We start from the raw sequence: 15865 nt of genomic DNA, 5'->3' as shown, positions 1-15865 counted from the left end.
GTGGCGGTCTGGGCACGGCAGCTCACGCCTGTAATCCTAGTACTTTGGAAAGCCAAGACGGGCGGATCATTTGAGGTCAGAAGTTCCAGACCAGTCTGACCAACATGGTGAAACCCCGTCTCTACTAAAAATACAAAAAAATGAGCTAGGCGTGGTGGTACACACCTATAATCTTAGCTACTCGGGAAGATGAGGCAGGAGAATCGCTTGAACCCAGGAGATGGGAGGTTGCAGTGAGCCAAGACTGCGCCACTGCACTCCAGCCTGGGTAACAGAGTGAGACTCCGTCTCAAAAAAAAATTAAAAAAAAGATATTTTAAGTACAGTTCCTAAGTTTAAGAACATAGAGTTTTTCAAAACTTAAGGACAGAGATAGGAGACATATTTTCCACTGTATGCTCTTTTTCTTTTGGTGTTTTGGACTATCAGAAGACATAACATATTAAACTTTTTTTTTTTTTTTTTTTTTTTTTTTTTTTTTTTTAAGACGGAGTCTCGCTCTGTCGCCCAGGCCAGAGTGCAGTGGCCGGATCTCAGCTCACTGCAAGCTCCGCCTCCCGGGTTCACGCCATTCTCCTGCCTCAGCCTCCTGAGTAGCTGGGACTACAGGTGCCCGCCACCTCGCCCGGCTAGTTTTTTTTGTATTTTTTTAGTAGAGATGGGGTTTCACCGTGTTAGCCAGGATGGTCTCCATCTCCTGACCTTGTGATCCGCCCGTCTCGGCCTCCCAAAGTGCTGAGATTACAGGCGTGAGCCATCACGCCCGGCCTTTTTTTTTAATTTTTAAAAAAAATTTTTTTGAGACAAGGTCTCACTCTGTCTCCCAGGCTGGAACACAGTGGATATCAGCTCACTGTAGCTTCAAACTCCTGGACTCAAGTGATCTTCTGCCTCAGCTGCCGAAGCAGCTAGACTACAGGCACACGCCACCACCCCTGGCTAATTCTTTTTATTTTTTTATGAAGACAGAGTTCCACTGTGCTGCCCAGTCTGGTCTTGAATACCTGGGATCAAGTGTTCCTCCCACCTCTGGCTTCCCAAAGTGCTGAGATTATAAGTGTGAGCCACCGCACCTGGCCTATTTAAAAATTAAATATTTAAAAATTAAGTGGAGGCCGGGCGTGGTGGCACACGCCTGTAATCCCAGTACTTTGGGAGGCCAAGGCGGGGAGATCATTTGAGGTCAGGAGTTCGAGATCAGCCTGGCCGACATGGTGAAACCCTGTCTCTACTAAAAATATAAAAAATAGCCAGGTGTGGTGGTGCACACCTGTAATCCCAGATACTCAGGAGGCCGAGGCCCGAGAATCGCTTGAGCCCAGGAGGCGGAGGTTGGGGATCCCGCCACCACACTCCAGCCTGGAGAACAAGAGCAAGACTCTGCGTCAAAAAAAAAAATTAAGTGGAAAAAAATCAGAGAACTAATGTAATAAAAGAAGAGCTTGTGAAAATATTAACTCATATTTGTCTATAATTTTTCCAAAATATTAATATTCTTTTTTTCCTGAGCATAAAGATATTTACTGATGTAGAGAATGTAAATTATTTGGAGTACCATAAACAAAGTAAAGTTGTCCCCAAACTCACCCCACAAAGGCACCAACACTTAAAGTTCTGGTGACAGTTCTCGTCTCTTTTAAATTTTGGGTGGGTTTTTATTCATTTGACTTTTTTCCTTGAAGTATGATCTTCACAAAGGTAAGTGCACAAATGTTAGTTGTGCAGCTCAGTGGACTTTCATAAACTGAATACACCTAAGTAAATAGCACCCCGCTCAAGACAGAAAACATTATTGGTCTCCCCGAGACCCTTAGTTTGGCCCTATTCTAGCCACTATCCTCCCAAGGAAAGCAATCGTCTACCTTGTAACACTATAGATTAGTATTGTCTGTTTTTGAACTTGATATAAACAGACTCATAACAAATACACCCTATTGTGCTTTGCTTCTTTAACTTACAGGTGTGAGATTCATCCACGTTAGTGTACACAGCTATAGCTCTTTCATTCTCAAGGCTGTATACAGTATGACGTGTGAGCAACGTACAAATTATCCATTTTACTCTTAAGAGGCACTTTACATAGTTTTCAGTTTTTTCCTATTTTGAATAGTGCTAGTAACGTTCCTGTACATGTCTTCTGGTAAACACATGTATCACTTCTACTCAATATATACTTAGGAGTGGAACGACTGAGTAGAGAATACTGCATTTTTTAAAGGTGAAATGGGGACAGGCACAGTGGCTCCTGTCTATAATCCTAGCACTTTGGGAGGCCGAGGCAGGTGGATTACCTGAGGTCAGGAGTTCAAGACCATCATCCAACATGGTGAAACCCCGTCTCTACAAAAATAAAAAAATCAGCCGGGCATGATGGCGGTTGCCTGTAATCCCACCTACTCAGGAGGCTGAGGCGGAAGAATCGCTTGAACCCAGGAGGCAGAGGTTGTAGTGAGCCAAGATTGTGCACTCCAGCCTGGGCAACAGAGCAAGACTCCGTCTCAAAAAAAAAAAGGTGAAATGGGATTCTATTGTATAGATGTACTATAGCTTTTAAAATCACTGTATCATTGATGGGCTTTTAGGTTATTTCCAAATTTTTGCTTTTATCAACAATCTTGTCCAGAGATCTCTTCAGGAAAACGTTTCTAAAAGTACAAGTGCTGGATGAAAAGACTGATAAGGCTGGGCGCGGTGGCTCAAGCCTGTAATCCCAGCACTTTGGGAGGCCGAGGCGGGCTGATTGCAAGGTCAGGAGTTTGAGACCAGCCTGGCCAATATGGTGAAACCCTGTCTCTACTAAAAATATAAAAATTAGCTGGGTGTGGTGGTGGGCGCCTATAGTTCCAACTAATCGGGAGGCTGAGGCAGGAGAATTGCTTGAAACCGGGAGGTGGAGGTTGCAGTGAGCCGAGATGGCACCACTGCACTGCAGCCTGGGCGACACAGCGAGACTCCATCTCAAAAAAAAAAAAAGAGAGGAAAGAAAAGACTGATATACATTTTCTTTTTCGCTATATATTGACTTTTCTCCCAGGTCATTCAGAATTTAAAAAATTTTCATCTATAAAACCTCTTCATTGGGGAATAAATTACATAGAATAACACCACCGTTTTACAAGAAAAGTTCAATAATTTTTTTACAAATATCCTCAGTAACACCAAAGAGGAGAATGGTTGGGTCAAATGGTAAGTATATGTTTAACTTTCCCAAAGTAATTTCCAAAGCGATTGTAGCACTGTCTGTTCCCATTAGCAGTATACGAGAGTTCCAGCCGCTCCTCTTCCTTACTCACGTTTGATATACAGCCATTCTAGTGGGTTGTAGTGTGTGTCTCCCTGTAGTTTTAATTAGCATTCCCATGATGACTAGTAATGTTGAACATCTTTTTATGTGATCACAGTCCATTCATATATATCTTCTTTTTTTTTTTTTTTTTTTTGACACGGAGTCTTGCTCTGTCACCCAGGCTGGAGTGCAGTGGCCGGATCTCAGCTCACTGCAAGCTCCGCCTCCCGGGTTTACGCCATTCTCCTGCCTCAGCCTCCCGAGTAGCTGGGACTACAGGCGCCCGCCACCTCGCCCGGCTATTTTTTTTGTATTTTTTAGTAGAGACGGGGTTTCACCGTGTTAGCCGGGATCGTCTCTCGATCTCCTGACCTCGTGATCCGCCCGTCTCGGCCTCCCAAAGTGCTGGGATTACAGGCTTGAGCCACCGCGCCCGGCCCATATATATCTTCTTTAGTGAAGTGCATGTTTATCTTTTGTCCACTTTAATCAATTAGCTTTACTGAGGTACAATTTACACATAAAATTCACTAATTCTTTGTGTAACATTAGATAAATGTTTGCAAAAGTATACAATGGTATAACACAATCATGACACAGATCATTTCCTGTTACTGCAATAAGTTCATTCATACCCCTTTGTAGTCAATTCCCTCTCTGCCACCTCTATTGCCCAGAAGCCACTGATCTGCTTTCTGTCACTATGGTATATAATCTTTTCCGGAATTTCATATAACACAGTCATACCATCTGGAGTCCTATGTATCTGGAATCTCTCCTTAGTGTAACGTTACTGAGGTTTATCCATAATGTTGTGTGTGTCGGTAGTCTGGTCCTTTTTATTGCCAAGTAGTATTCCACTGCATGGATGGATACACAACAATTTGCTCATCCAGTCACCATCTGATACACATTTGGTAAGATCCCTGTTTTGGCTATTATGAATACAGTTTCTATGAACACGTGAGTATAAGTCCTTGTACGAACACACGTTTTCATTTACCTTTGATAAACACCTATGGAATGAGATTGCTCAGTGCTGTGGTAAGTGTATATTTAACTGCATAAGACATTGCCAAACTGTTTCTGGAAGTGGTTTGCCACTTTGCATTTCCAACAATAAAGCGTGAGTTCCATTTGTGCCACAACCATACCAACGCTTGGTATTGTCAGTCTCTGTAATTTCGGTCTTTCTAATGGATGTGCAGTAGTTTCTCAGCAGTTTTAAATTGCACTGCCCGGAGGATTAATAATGGTGAGCATCTTCTCATGTGCTTCTTTGGCACTTATCTAGCTCTTCTGGTGAAGTATCTACTCAAATACTTTCCCATTTAAAAAAAATCAGGTTGTCTGTCTTTCACTACTGAGTTATGAGTTCTTGTTTTTTTTTTTTCCTGAAGATAGGATCTCACTCTGTCACCCAGGCTGGGGTGCAGTAGTAAGATCTCAGGTCACTGCAACCTCTGCTTCCCAGGCTCAAGAGATCCTCCCGCCTCAGCCTGTCAAGAAGCTGGGACCACAGGCATGAGCCACCATACCCGGCTATTTTTTTTTTTTTTTTTTTGAGACGGAGTCTTGCTCTTGTTGCCCAGGCTGAAGTGCAGTGGCACGATCTTGACTCACTACAACCTCTGCCTCCCAGGTTCAAGTGATTGTCCTGCCTCAGCCTCCCAAGTAGCTGGAATTACAGGCACCCACCACCACGCCCAGCTAATTTTTATATTTTTAGTAGAGACAGGTTTCACCATGTTGGCCAAGCTGGTCTTGAACTCCTGGCCTCAGGTGATCTACCCATCTTAGCCTCCCAAAGTGCTGGGATTACAGGCATGAGCCACTGTAAAATTAGCCTGGCCCCGGCTAATTTTTGTATTTTTTGTAGAAATGGGGATTTGCCATGTTGCCCAGGCTTATCTCAAACTCCTGAGCTCAAAGCGATCCACCTGCCTCGGACTTCCATGTTGCTGGGATAACGTGCATGAGCCACTGTGCCTGGCCTTTATCCTCCCATAATGTTGTTGTGATCTTCCAGCACTATTTCACTGAAAAGACTTATAGGGCACGGTGGCTCATGCCTGTAATCCCAGCACTTTGGGAGGCCAAGGCGGGTGGATCACAAGGTCAGGAGATCGAGACCATCCTGGCTAACACGGTGAAACCCCGTCTCTACTAATAATACAAAAAATTAGCTGGGCATGGTGGCGGGCGCCTGTAGTCCCAGCTACTTGGGAGGCTGAGGCAGGAGAATGGCGTGAACCCGGGAAGCGGAGCTTGCAGTGAGCTGAGATCGTGCCACTGCACTCCAGCCTGGGTGACAGAGCGAGACCTTGTATCAAAAAAAAAAAAGAAAAGACTATCATTTCCCTATTGAATTACTTAGGCACTTGTATCAGAAATCAATTGGCTATATATGTCTGGTTCTATTTCTAGATCCTCCACCTGAGTTGTTATAGAAGATAAAGTCTCTGTTATGCTACAGAATAATAATAATTTGAGAAAATAACATTTAAGTTGAAACTTGAAAAAGGAAGGAATTAGGCCGGGCGCGGTGGCTCAAGCCTGTAATCCCAGCACTTTGGGAGGCCGAGACAGGTGGATCACGAGGTCAGGAGATCGAGACCATCCTGGCTAACCCGGTGAAACCTCGTCTCTACTTAAAAAAATACAAAAAACTAGCCGGGCGAGGTGGCGGGCGCCTGTAGTCCCAGCTACTCGGGAGGCTGAGGCAGGAGAATGGCGTGAACCCGGGAGGCGGAGCTTGCAGTGAGCTGAGATCCGGCCATTGCACTCCAGCCTGGGCGACAGAGCGAGACTCCGTCTCAAAAAAAAAAAAAAAAGAAAAGAAAAAGGAAGGAATTAGCCAAATAAGCAACTATATGGAAAGGAAGAAGGAAGACTATGGCAAAAGGAAGAGAATGTGCAAAGTCCCAACGTCATGAAATTGGGAACTTTTTAATCATTTATTTAGAAATATGAGTAGATACCATTGAGCAGGAGTCATAAAGTAGCTTAAAGTCACTTCAAGTCTAAAGAGAAAATAAATTTATAACAAAAACTAAGTTGGCGGCCATGCAAGTAGCTCACACCTATAATTCCAGAGAGGCCTAGGCGGGAGGATTCCTTGAGGCCAGGAGTTTGAGACAAGCCTGGTCAACATAGCAAGACTCCAACTCCATTGGGAAAAAAAAAAAAAAACTAAGTTGGCAGGAGGAGGGCAAAATAAGAAATAAGGCTGGAACATTAGACAAGGGCAGCAGCTCATAAGAAAATGCAGAGCAATTAAAGATGCCGCCAGCCCTGCACAGTGACTCACACCCGTGATCCTAACACTTTGGGAGGCTGACAGTGGAGGATTACTTGAGTCCAGGAGTTTGAGACCAGCTTGGGCAACACTGTGAGATCCCCTCTTTACAAAAAAATTTAAAATTAGCTGAACATGTGGCTGTGCGCGGTGGCTCATGCCTGTAATCCCAGCACTTTGGGAGGCCAAGGAAGGTGGATCACTTGAGGTCTGGAGTTCGAGATCAGCCTGGTTAACATGGTGAAACCCTGTCTCTACTAAAAATACAAAAAAGAAAAAAAAAAAATTACCCAGGGATGGTGGCGCATGCCTGTAATCCCGGCTACTCAGAGGCTGAGGCACAAGAATCGCTAAAACCCAGGAGGCAGAGACCGAAGGGACCTGAGATAGAGCCAGTGCACTCTAACCTGGGCCAAAGAGTGACACTCTGTCTCAAAAAAATAAAATAAAACAAAATAAAGTAAAATAAAATAAAATAAGCTGGGGAGCTCAAAAGATCGAGGCTGCAGTGAGCTGTGATTAGGCCACTGTACTCCCGCTTGAATGACAGCATGAGATGCTGTTGCAAAAAAATAAGCCTCAGCTACTGGTTTAAGCAATGAGTAGACAGTGGTATCATTTACCATAAGGAACACCAGAATCGAGTGGTGAAGAAAAAGGAATAGAAAATAGTTTATTCCACTTTGCAATGTCACATATTTACTTAATACGTAGCGAAAAAGAGTATTTGAAGGAATTCCTCAACTTCAGCGCTGCTGACTAGACTGGATACTTCTCTGTTGTGGGGGCTTCCCATTATCTTGTAGGATGTGAAGCAGTATCCCTGGCCTCTACCTACCAGATGCCAATAGCACTGTTGAGTTGTGACAACCAAACTGTCTTTAGATATTGCCAAGTATTCCCCTGCAGGAAAAACCACCTCCCCAAACACCTGTCACTGAGAACCACTGATTTCTAGCACTCAAAGGGCATGAGACGAAAAACCAAGTCTTATCTGTGTGTATGCAATCAGCCCTCTGTATCCATGGGTTCCCTGATCTGAATTCAAATAACTTTGGATGTTAAATATTCAGGGGGAAAAATAAAATATGGTTGCATCTGTACTAAGCACATACAGACTTCTTTGTCTTCTCACTGTTCTCTTAGCAATACGGAATAACAACTATTTACATACTATTTACTTTGTAGTAGGCATTACAAGTAATCTACAGCTGATTTAAAGTATACTGGAGGATAGATACAGGTAATATGTAAACACTATACCATTTTACATCACAAAGTGGAGCAACATGGATTTTGGTATCTGAGGTGGGTCCTGGAACCAATCCCCCACAGACACCATAGGGAAACTGCATATCCTTTGTTTTCCACTTATTTTCCTTGATAATAAACTCCTAAAAGGCAAGATCTGTTCCTTAAACAACTCTGGGCTCCCTCACAGCACTAATGCTATACTCTTGGACATTAATTAAACATGAATATATTAATGCATTTCAAAAATAGTTCTTACAGGCATGCTTCGCTGTAAGTTGCATGTGTACTCTATGTGAACGAAGTGCTTAAAGCAGGAAGAAAAAAAGCCTTGTTTAAATTAGAATAGTAATATACCCTTTCTTCAAATTCAAGAAATAAGAATTTACTAAAATCCTAGAAGGAGTCTGCTAATTTTTAAGTTAGAAAACTGGCAATATTCGTAAAGTTGGAAGAAATATATTAGAATATTACATATCTCACCTGTAGCAGCTGGGTTTATCAATCCAGCAGTACCACTGTTTGCAATCTGAGAAGGGGCCTGGCTCAGCCCAGTAGAAGGGGCTCCTAATCGAGGAAACTGTTGAGAACTCATTTCCACCTGCAGTACATACAGTTATATGGTTATTACTAGATTCTGAGATCTGAATCAATATTGAGAAATTAAAGCATCTTTAGTACCTATGAGATAGTCCCTCGGAAAAGCAAATGTTGCATCATCTATTTAAAAACAATAACGTAGGATCAATATAAATGCAGACATTATCTAAACTACCTAAGTTTTCTACCAATATCGTTTATACGGAGCTGGCGTGTACTATAACCCTCCATAAATACTTGTGGATTGCCATGCTAAAAAAATCACCATTGAATCCTGTACAAGAGTCACATGACAGGTATTACCACAATGCATGTGTATTTCTCTGTGTAAAGTTTTATGGAAAATGGCATGTCTCTTCGAAACACTCAAACCTCACACCAAGGTGAACAGAACTGTGATTAGCATGTCATAGGAACATTCGGAGGAAGATACCCAGCCCTAAGAAAGGATCGGATGTTTTACATTCAGACCTGATGCAAAAGGAATTCTCCAACGCTTTTCTGCAAAGGCTTCCATTTACGGATTTCCTTTTCTTTCCCTTTCATAGACCCCCCACAGAGCCAGAGGACCCTACACCTTCTCCATCTTCCCTAAAATCGTCCCCCACTTTTCCCCCAGGAGCCAAGCGATCTCCCCTGATTCGCCCGCAACCCCACCCCACCGCGAAGCCCCCGCTGAGATGGGAGGACGCCGATTTCCAGACACCTCGGAGTGCGAGATCCCCGTCTCCGGGGTAGGGGTGCGGACGGGCGTTCTGGGGACCCGACCACAAGGCGAGCACTGTGCCTCTTTACCTGTAGCCGCCGCCCGCCGCCCGCACCGCCCGCTTCTAGCTCGCCGGCCTGGGGGTGCCGCGGAGGGCCCATCTCGGCGGCGGCGATGCGCTCGGGGGGCGCGGGGAGGGATCGCGGCGGCGGCGCCCGGGGCCCGCCGCTGTCCAGCCCCGCTGGCCCCACTCACCCCCAACACCCGGCCGCCGCTGTGCTCGCAGTCCTCTTCCCCCGAACCTGCCCCTGCCTCCCCCGCCCGCCCATTGGCCCCACGCCCGGCGCGTCAGTGGAGGCCCAGGACCAATCCACAGCGACCTACACGGTCAGGACCCGCCCCACCCTCCCGCCGACCGCCAGCCAATCAGGCGCGAGCCTGGCCGGGGCAGCCCAAACCCCTCGAGGCTGAACCAATGGCAGAGGAAGACAGGCGCCCCCGGCGAGGGGGGCGGGGAGCGGGGAGGCCCCGCCTTGGCCAGGGTCTGAAAGCGGCGGGCGCAGGGCCCGGATGTGGAGAGTCACTTTAAACTGCTCCAGGAGCCAAACTCCCTGGGCCGCCCGCCCGCCCGCGCTCCCCCGACCGCTCTGCTTCCCCGCCAAGGCCCACGTCCGCCACGCCCCCACGCCCGGGTCAGCCCACCCCTCCCGGTGCCTCTCCCTTCCTCGCCACAGGACACCCAGCCCCTGTCGCCGGCCCAACTGCCGTGCCCAGCTCGCCAAAGAGCCGCGGTCCGAGCTGCAGGAGACGAGGATCCTCTGCCCTTCCCCGGGGACGCGCAACGGGACGGACGCTGCAGCCCGGCTCGGCCGCCCCGCCCCCTCGTCTCCTCCCCTTCCCTCCCGGGCTCCCGTCCCGCCATTACCTGGGTGCTGCGCCGAGTGGCCGCCGCGCCGCCTTGAGCTCGCTCCCGCGCGCTCTCTGTCTGCGGGGCCGACGTCCCCAGGTTCCCGACCCGCAGCCACCGCCGGGGAGCTAGCACTCTGCCCCCCACCCCTCACTCCAGCGCCGCTGCTTCCGCCGCCGTAACGAGCCTCCCGTCTATTGGCTGGCGCAGGCCCCGCCCCCTGCCGAGTCAGCCAGTCGCCGGTGGTCGTGAGCGGGAGAGCGGACGGGCCCGCCCCTCGGAGCCGCGGCGTCCTCTGGGAAATGTAGTCGCGGGAGCCAAGAGGGCGGGCCGCGAAGGAGGTGGAGAGCGCCGGGGCGGGGCCGCAGGCGACCCGGCCAGGGCAACACACCCCTTTGCTGTCTGAAGTCGGTTCTGTCTTTTCTCTTGGCTAAGTGAGAAGACAGTGGATCCCACCCTGTGTCTCAACCTGAGGGCACTAGGTTTCATTTTCCCCGCGGGGAGGCGCGGCGCGGGAAAGGGTAATGGAGGCCAACTGCGGCGGCCAAGGGATCCGCGGGCCGGACCAGTGTCGTGACGGTGCCCGCCTCCCTACGCCGCGAGTGGGACTCGGTGTCCCCACCGGGGACCGCGGTCGGCACAGCCTACGCGCGGCGGGAGCCGCCAGGCGCGGCGCGGGCGCGGCTCTGTGAAAGCAGGCCGGCAGGATGCAGGACTCCGGGCGGCCGGGGCGCACCTGCGCGCACTTTCCAGATTATGAAGGCGCTGAAGGGGGCAGTTTTATTTTGTCATTTTGTTTGGGGTTCAGGGTTGGAGTTTATGCGCCTGTAGAAGACATAGCCATATCTTTTGAGGCCACATTTGCATAAGAGATTAAGTCTCCCTCTTCCCTTACCAGATGGTAGTTTAGGCCTGGAGTTTTGTGATTAGTTAGGAAATAAATGGGGCTCAACCCCCTCTCTTGCTGTCATGCACAGCTGTGTAAGACAACTGTTTGGTTAGAAGAGAGTAGCTCCTGGCTATAGCCCAGGGATGAGTCTCAGATACTCCTCCTTTTCTTTCTTTTTTTTTTTTTTTGAGACGGAGTCCCGCTGTGTCGCCCAGGGTGGAGTGCAGTGGCCGGATCTCAGCTCACTGCAAGCTCCGCCTCCCGGGTTTACGCCATTCTCCTGCCTCAGCCTCCCGAGTAGCCGGGACTACAGGCGCCTGCCACCTCGCCCGGCTAGTTTTTTGTATTTTTTAGTAGAGACGGGGTTTCACCGTGTTAGCCAGGATGGTCTCGAACTCCTGACCTCGTGATCCGCCCGTGTCGGCCTCCCAAAGTGCTGGGATTATAGGCTTGAGCCACCGCGCCCGGCCAAGATACTCCTCCTTTTCAAGCCACTTTCCTTTTCCACCTTCTTCCCTTCATTCTCAAACTTCTAAAGAGTGACTGCTGTGATCAGCCTCCTGTCTGCCTAGGCAGTCCTTATCCCTTTTGGAGTTGCCGCTCTTCTCAGACTGCTCCCCAAAAGTTGCCAACACCTACTCAACTTCAAACTCATCGGTCCTCGCTTAGAGCTCATCTCGTTTAGCTTACTGACCAGCAGTAACTCCTCCTCGTGTCTTCCCTTGGACTCTAGAACCAGGGTGTCTCCTGCTTCTACTCCTATCTCAAGCTCCGTTATACCTCCTCTTTCTCATGAATACAGCATTCTTCAGGGCTCCAACACTCAAATGCTATACTGCCTTCCTAAATGGTTTAATGTGTTTCCACAGTTTCAAATGTCTTCCTTTTTGTTTTTTGTGTTTTTTTGAGACAAGGTCTCAGTTCAGCCAAAGCTGAAGTCCAGTGGCGTGATCATAGCTCATTGCAGCCTCAACTTCCTGGCCTCAGCGAACCTATTGCCTCAGCCTCCTGAGTAGCCGGGACTGCAGGCACATGCCACCACACCCTGCTAGTTAAACATATATATATCCATATCTATATCTATATATCTATATCTATATCTATATATGGATATATATATGCCGGGCATGTGGCTCACGCCTGTAATCTCAGCACTTTGGGAGGCCGAGGCAGGTGGATCACCTGAGGTCGGGAGTTTGAGACCAGCCTGACCAGCATGCAGAAACCCCGTCTCTACTAAAAATACAAAATTAGCTGGCCATGGTGGCACATACCTGTAATCCCAGCTACTCGGGAGGCTGAGACAGGAAAACCGCTTGAACCTGGGAGGTGGAGGTGGCTGTGAGCTCAGATTGGGCAACAAGAGCGAAACTCTGTCTCAAAAAATATATATTTATATATATGAATATATTTATATATAAATGATATATATGTCATTTATATATAAATATATTTTTATATATCATATATAAATTTATATATAAATGATATATATAAATATATATATAAGTATATATAAATGATATATATAAATATATATATAAATTTATATATAAATGATATATATAAATATATATAAATTTATATATAAATGATATATATAAATATATATAAATTTATATATAAATGATATATATAAATATATATAAATTTATATATAAATGATATATAAATATATATAAATTTATATATAAATGATATATAAATATATATAAATTTATATATAAATGATATGTATAAATTTCTATATGAAATATAGAAATATATTCATATATAAAAATATATATGTTTTTGAGATGGAGTTGTGTGTGTGTCTGTGTGTATATATAAGTGTACATATACGTGTGTGGTGTGTGTGTTTGTATATATATATATATATTTTTTTTTTTGTAGAGACAGGGTTCCACCATATGCCCAGACTGGTCTGGAACTCCTGAGCTTAAGTGATTTGCCCACCTTGGCCTCCCAACGTGCTGGCATTATAGGCATGAGCCACTATACCCAGCCTCAAATATCTTTGAAAATGTTACCTGTGCGTAGGTGACCACTCTGAGTTGTATACCTGTATTTCCACCTCATGGGCCAATCCACACAGAAGTCTTACAAGCCCCTCAAAGTTAATGTATTGAACACCTTTATTGATTTGCCTCACCTATGTACTCCCCTTGATACCTGGGTTTACTTACTGGCATCACCATCCTTTCTGTCTTCGGCTTCGTATATGTTGTTTCACACTCTTCCATCTCCCACAGCTGCCATGTTACATTGATATGCACCTCTGCCTCCTTTCCTATTGTTTCCATAGCTGTGGCTCAAGTTGTCACTATTTCTTATCTGAATTGCAGCAATGCTGCTGCCCCCACTGAAATCTCTTCCTACACCCAATATGTCCTCCAGAATTCTTTTTCTAAATCACTAATCTGGATCTATCCTTCCCATCCACAATGCTTCCATATCTTCAGAATATATTCCAAATCCCTATGCCCAGTATCCAAAGGCCTTAATAATTTTGTCTTTCCTACCTCTCCAAAAACTGGATACTCTGCCAACAACAGTTTCTACTACTTATCTGCGCAGTTTGGCTTCCAACATTTTGCTCTGGCCTGAAGTGCCTTCTAATAGGCTAGGATGCTCAGCAATCATCTAGAAGAGTTCTGCCAATTCTATAATGCTTAACCGGAAAGAAAATTGTTTCCCTTCTGCAAGAAGCCTTCCTCCAATTCCTCTCCTTTCTCCACCCTTTAGAATACTTCCATAGAACTTCCTCAGTACCTCTCTTACAGCACTGATCTGTGTCTGCCCATATTCCTCCTGGAGTAGGCGGAGAGAGAAATTATTTGTCTTTATATCTCCTGTCAACAGGGTTTTAGATCCAGGAAGCATTCAATAAATGTTTGCTAAATATAATCACAAATACATCGGTGCTACTACATGATTGAAATCGGAATTTTCCTGAGTTACTTGGGACAGTAGCTACAGCTTTATTCATCCATGTCTCTAGTCTCACACACAGTGGACACTTAAAGGAAAACAGGTGCTTCACCCACCTTTTATCACTAGGGTTTAGAATTCCCATCAATTGAGCTTGTTGTGCAGAAAACACACGTTGTGCCCCAGCCAGACTGAACCTTCCACACTCCTCAAGTATTGAAGCTCTACGCCAGTTTCAGGAGCTTATTAGTATTTGAATATGGTTCTTGAAAATTGGCCAAGTGTGGTGGCTCACACCTGTAGTCCCAGCACTTCGGGAGGCTGAGGCGGACGAATCACTTGAGGTCAGGAGTTCGAGACCAGCCTGTCTGACATGGTGAAACCCCATCTCTACTAAAAGTACAAAAATTAGCTGGCTGTGGTGGTACATGCCTGTAATACCAGCTACGTGGGAGGCTGAGGCAGGAGAATCATTTGAACTCGGGAGGTGGAGGTTGCAGTGAACCAAGATTGCACTAGTACACTCCAGCCTGGGCGACAGAGCAAGACTCAGTCTCAAAAAATAAACATAAAAAAAACTGTTGTCCACCGATGATCTTTTGAATAGATTAAGCAAAGATACCATAGGCATCATATCTGCTCAGTGATTTTCTAGAGAAAAGTAAATAACTACTGTTTTCTGCCAACAAAGCAGACAAGTTCTCCATGTGAGTGTTCTGTGGAAGTCAGTCAGATGTCAGCGAATGGTCCGTGAGACTTGGTGATGTGATTGAAACCACTTTTGCAAAATCATGACAGTGAGAGATATCTAACATGGTTGACTCCATCTTACTTCTGACCTCCAAGCCGTCTTTGGTTATTCCTGGGTATAGACCAAGCTACGTTTCAGAATTTAGTTTATAGTTTAACTTGAAAGCAAGGATGATAATAGTCCCTTTCTAAAACTAACCCCCTCCTTGCTTGGGGACCAAAACCACCTTTATAAACCAACGAAAGGCCACAAGAATAGGATTATGAGAGGGGCCTGAACTCTGCTAAAATGTAGTCAGTTTCTATAATCCCTTACTGCTCAGGAGACATGTGGCCAGAGATCTCAGATTTGTGACTTTCCCAATTGCTCCTGTAGATAGCATCACTGTTGTAAGGATTGTTTTTTTCTGAGGTATCTTTCATACTGATCCTATCTGAACTTGTGACTCATGGCTCCACTGGTCCTGTGGCCCTACCTAGAGGCCGACTCAGCACATAAGAAATATTTTCCACACCCCTATGATTTCATCCCCAACCAATCAGTAGCACTCATTCCCTATCCCCCTGCTCACCAATTTGTTCATAAAAACCTTAAGCTCTAAGCCTTCAGGGAGACTGATTTGAGTGATAACTCTAGTTGTTTCGTGTTGCCCGCCTCCTGTCAATTAAACACTTTCTCTGCTGCAATGCCAAAGTCTCAGTGGATTGAGTTTTGTCTGTGCAGCAGACAGGAAGAACCTACTGGGTGATCCAACACTTTGTTGCATTTTTTTTTCTCTTTAAAAAAAATTTTTTTTAAGAATTCAAGGGCAAACTGGTGGCGGTAGCCTGCCACTTTTTATTGAACAGTGCTGCTCCTTGTGGAGCAGGGCTAACTCATAGGCAGTGTGCCCAGAGTCAGCCAGGTGATTACACTTTGGTGGGCCTCTTTACCACTGGGCCCAGATGGTTCTCACTTAGTCACTGCATGAGCAGTCTAATGATATTGACTCTTCGCAGTTGCCCTCTGTCCAAATCCTCCCCTTGACTCAACCTCCCAGTCAAGGAAAGCCTAGTGTCTTCCAGGTCACTCATGTAACAGGAGCATACCCTTACTTATCTCCAGCTTGTTGTGTAGATTAAATGAGCTATGCACATAAAGGATGTGTTGCTTTTGAACTTGCCAATATCCATTGTTTTTATAACTTCCATCTGTTTATTACCCCAGGCAAAGTCAGCGTCTCTCTCCTCCTGGTATCCCATTCTAT

At 46.0% G+C, this 15865-nt stretch overlaps 2 protein-coding genes across 29 annotated transcripts in view; both read right to left on the bottom strand.

The window, feature by feature from the left end:
• The window catches only part of WDR33 (WD repeat domain 33), a 325821-nt gene extending 316377 nt beyond the window's left edge, over positions 1-9444 (bottom strand). Inside the window, exon 1 of the mRNA XM_077956741.1 lies at positions 9435-9444. The gene's annotated coding sequence lies outside the window, so the exon portion shown is untranslated. The remainder of the gene's footprint in view (positions 1-9434) is intronic.
• Positions 1-10186, bottom strand: part of SAP130 (Sin3A associated protein 130) — an 84068-nt gene extending 73882 nt beyond the window's left edge. For 8 of the 28 annotated variants that reach the window (XM_015109821.3, XM_028830606.2, XM_028830605.2 and 5 more), the window contains exons 1-2: positions 10067-10186; positions 8319-8436 (exon numbers count right to left, since the gene is read on the bottom strand). In XM_015109821.3, the coding sequence (XP_014965307.2) occupies positions 8319-8430 (112 nt within the window). In that variant the 5' untranslated portion in view covers positions 8431-8436; positions 10067-10186. Of the gene's footprint in view, positions 1-8318; positions 8437-8516; positions 8944-9230; positions 9549-10066 lie in introns of those variants that run through there. The other 20 variants (XM_015109822.3, XM_077956760.1, XM_077956748.1 and 17 more) reach the window with 5 other exon arrangements.
• Positions 10187-15865: the final 5679 nt, after the last annotated feature.

Source organism: Macaca mulatta, chromosome 12, assembly GCF_049350105.2.
Source record: "Macaca mulatta isolate MMU2019108-1 chromosome 12, T2T-MMU8v2.0, whole genome shotgun sequence".
Classification (NCBI taxonomy): domain Eukaryota; kingdom Metazoa; phylum Chordata; class Mammalia; order Primates; family Cercopithecidae; genus Macaca; species Macaca mulatta.
This window is presented reverse-complemented; position numbering and strand designations above follow the sequence as displayed.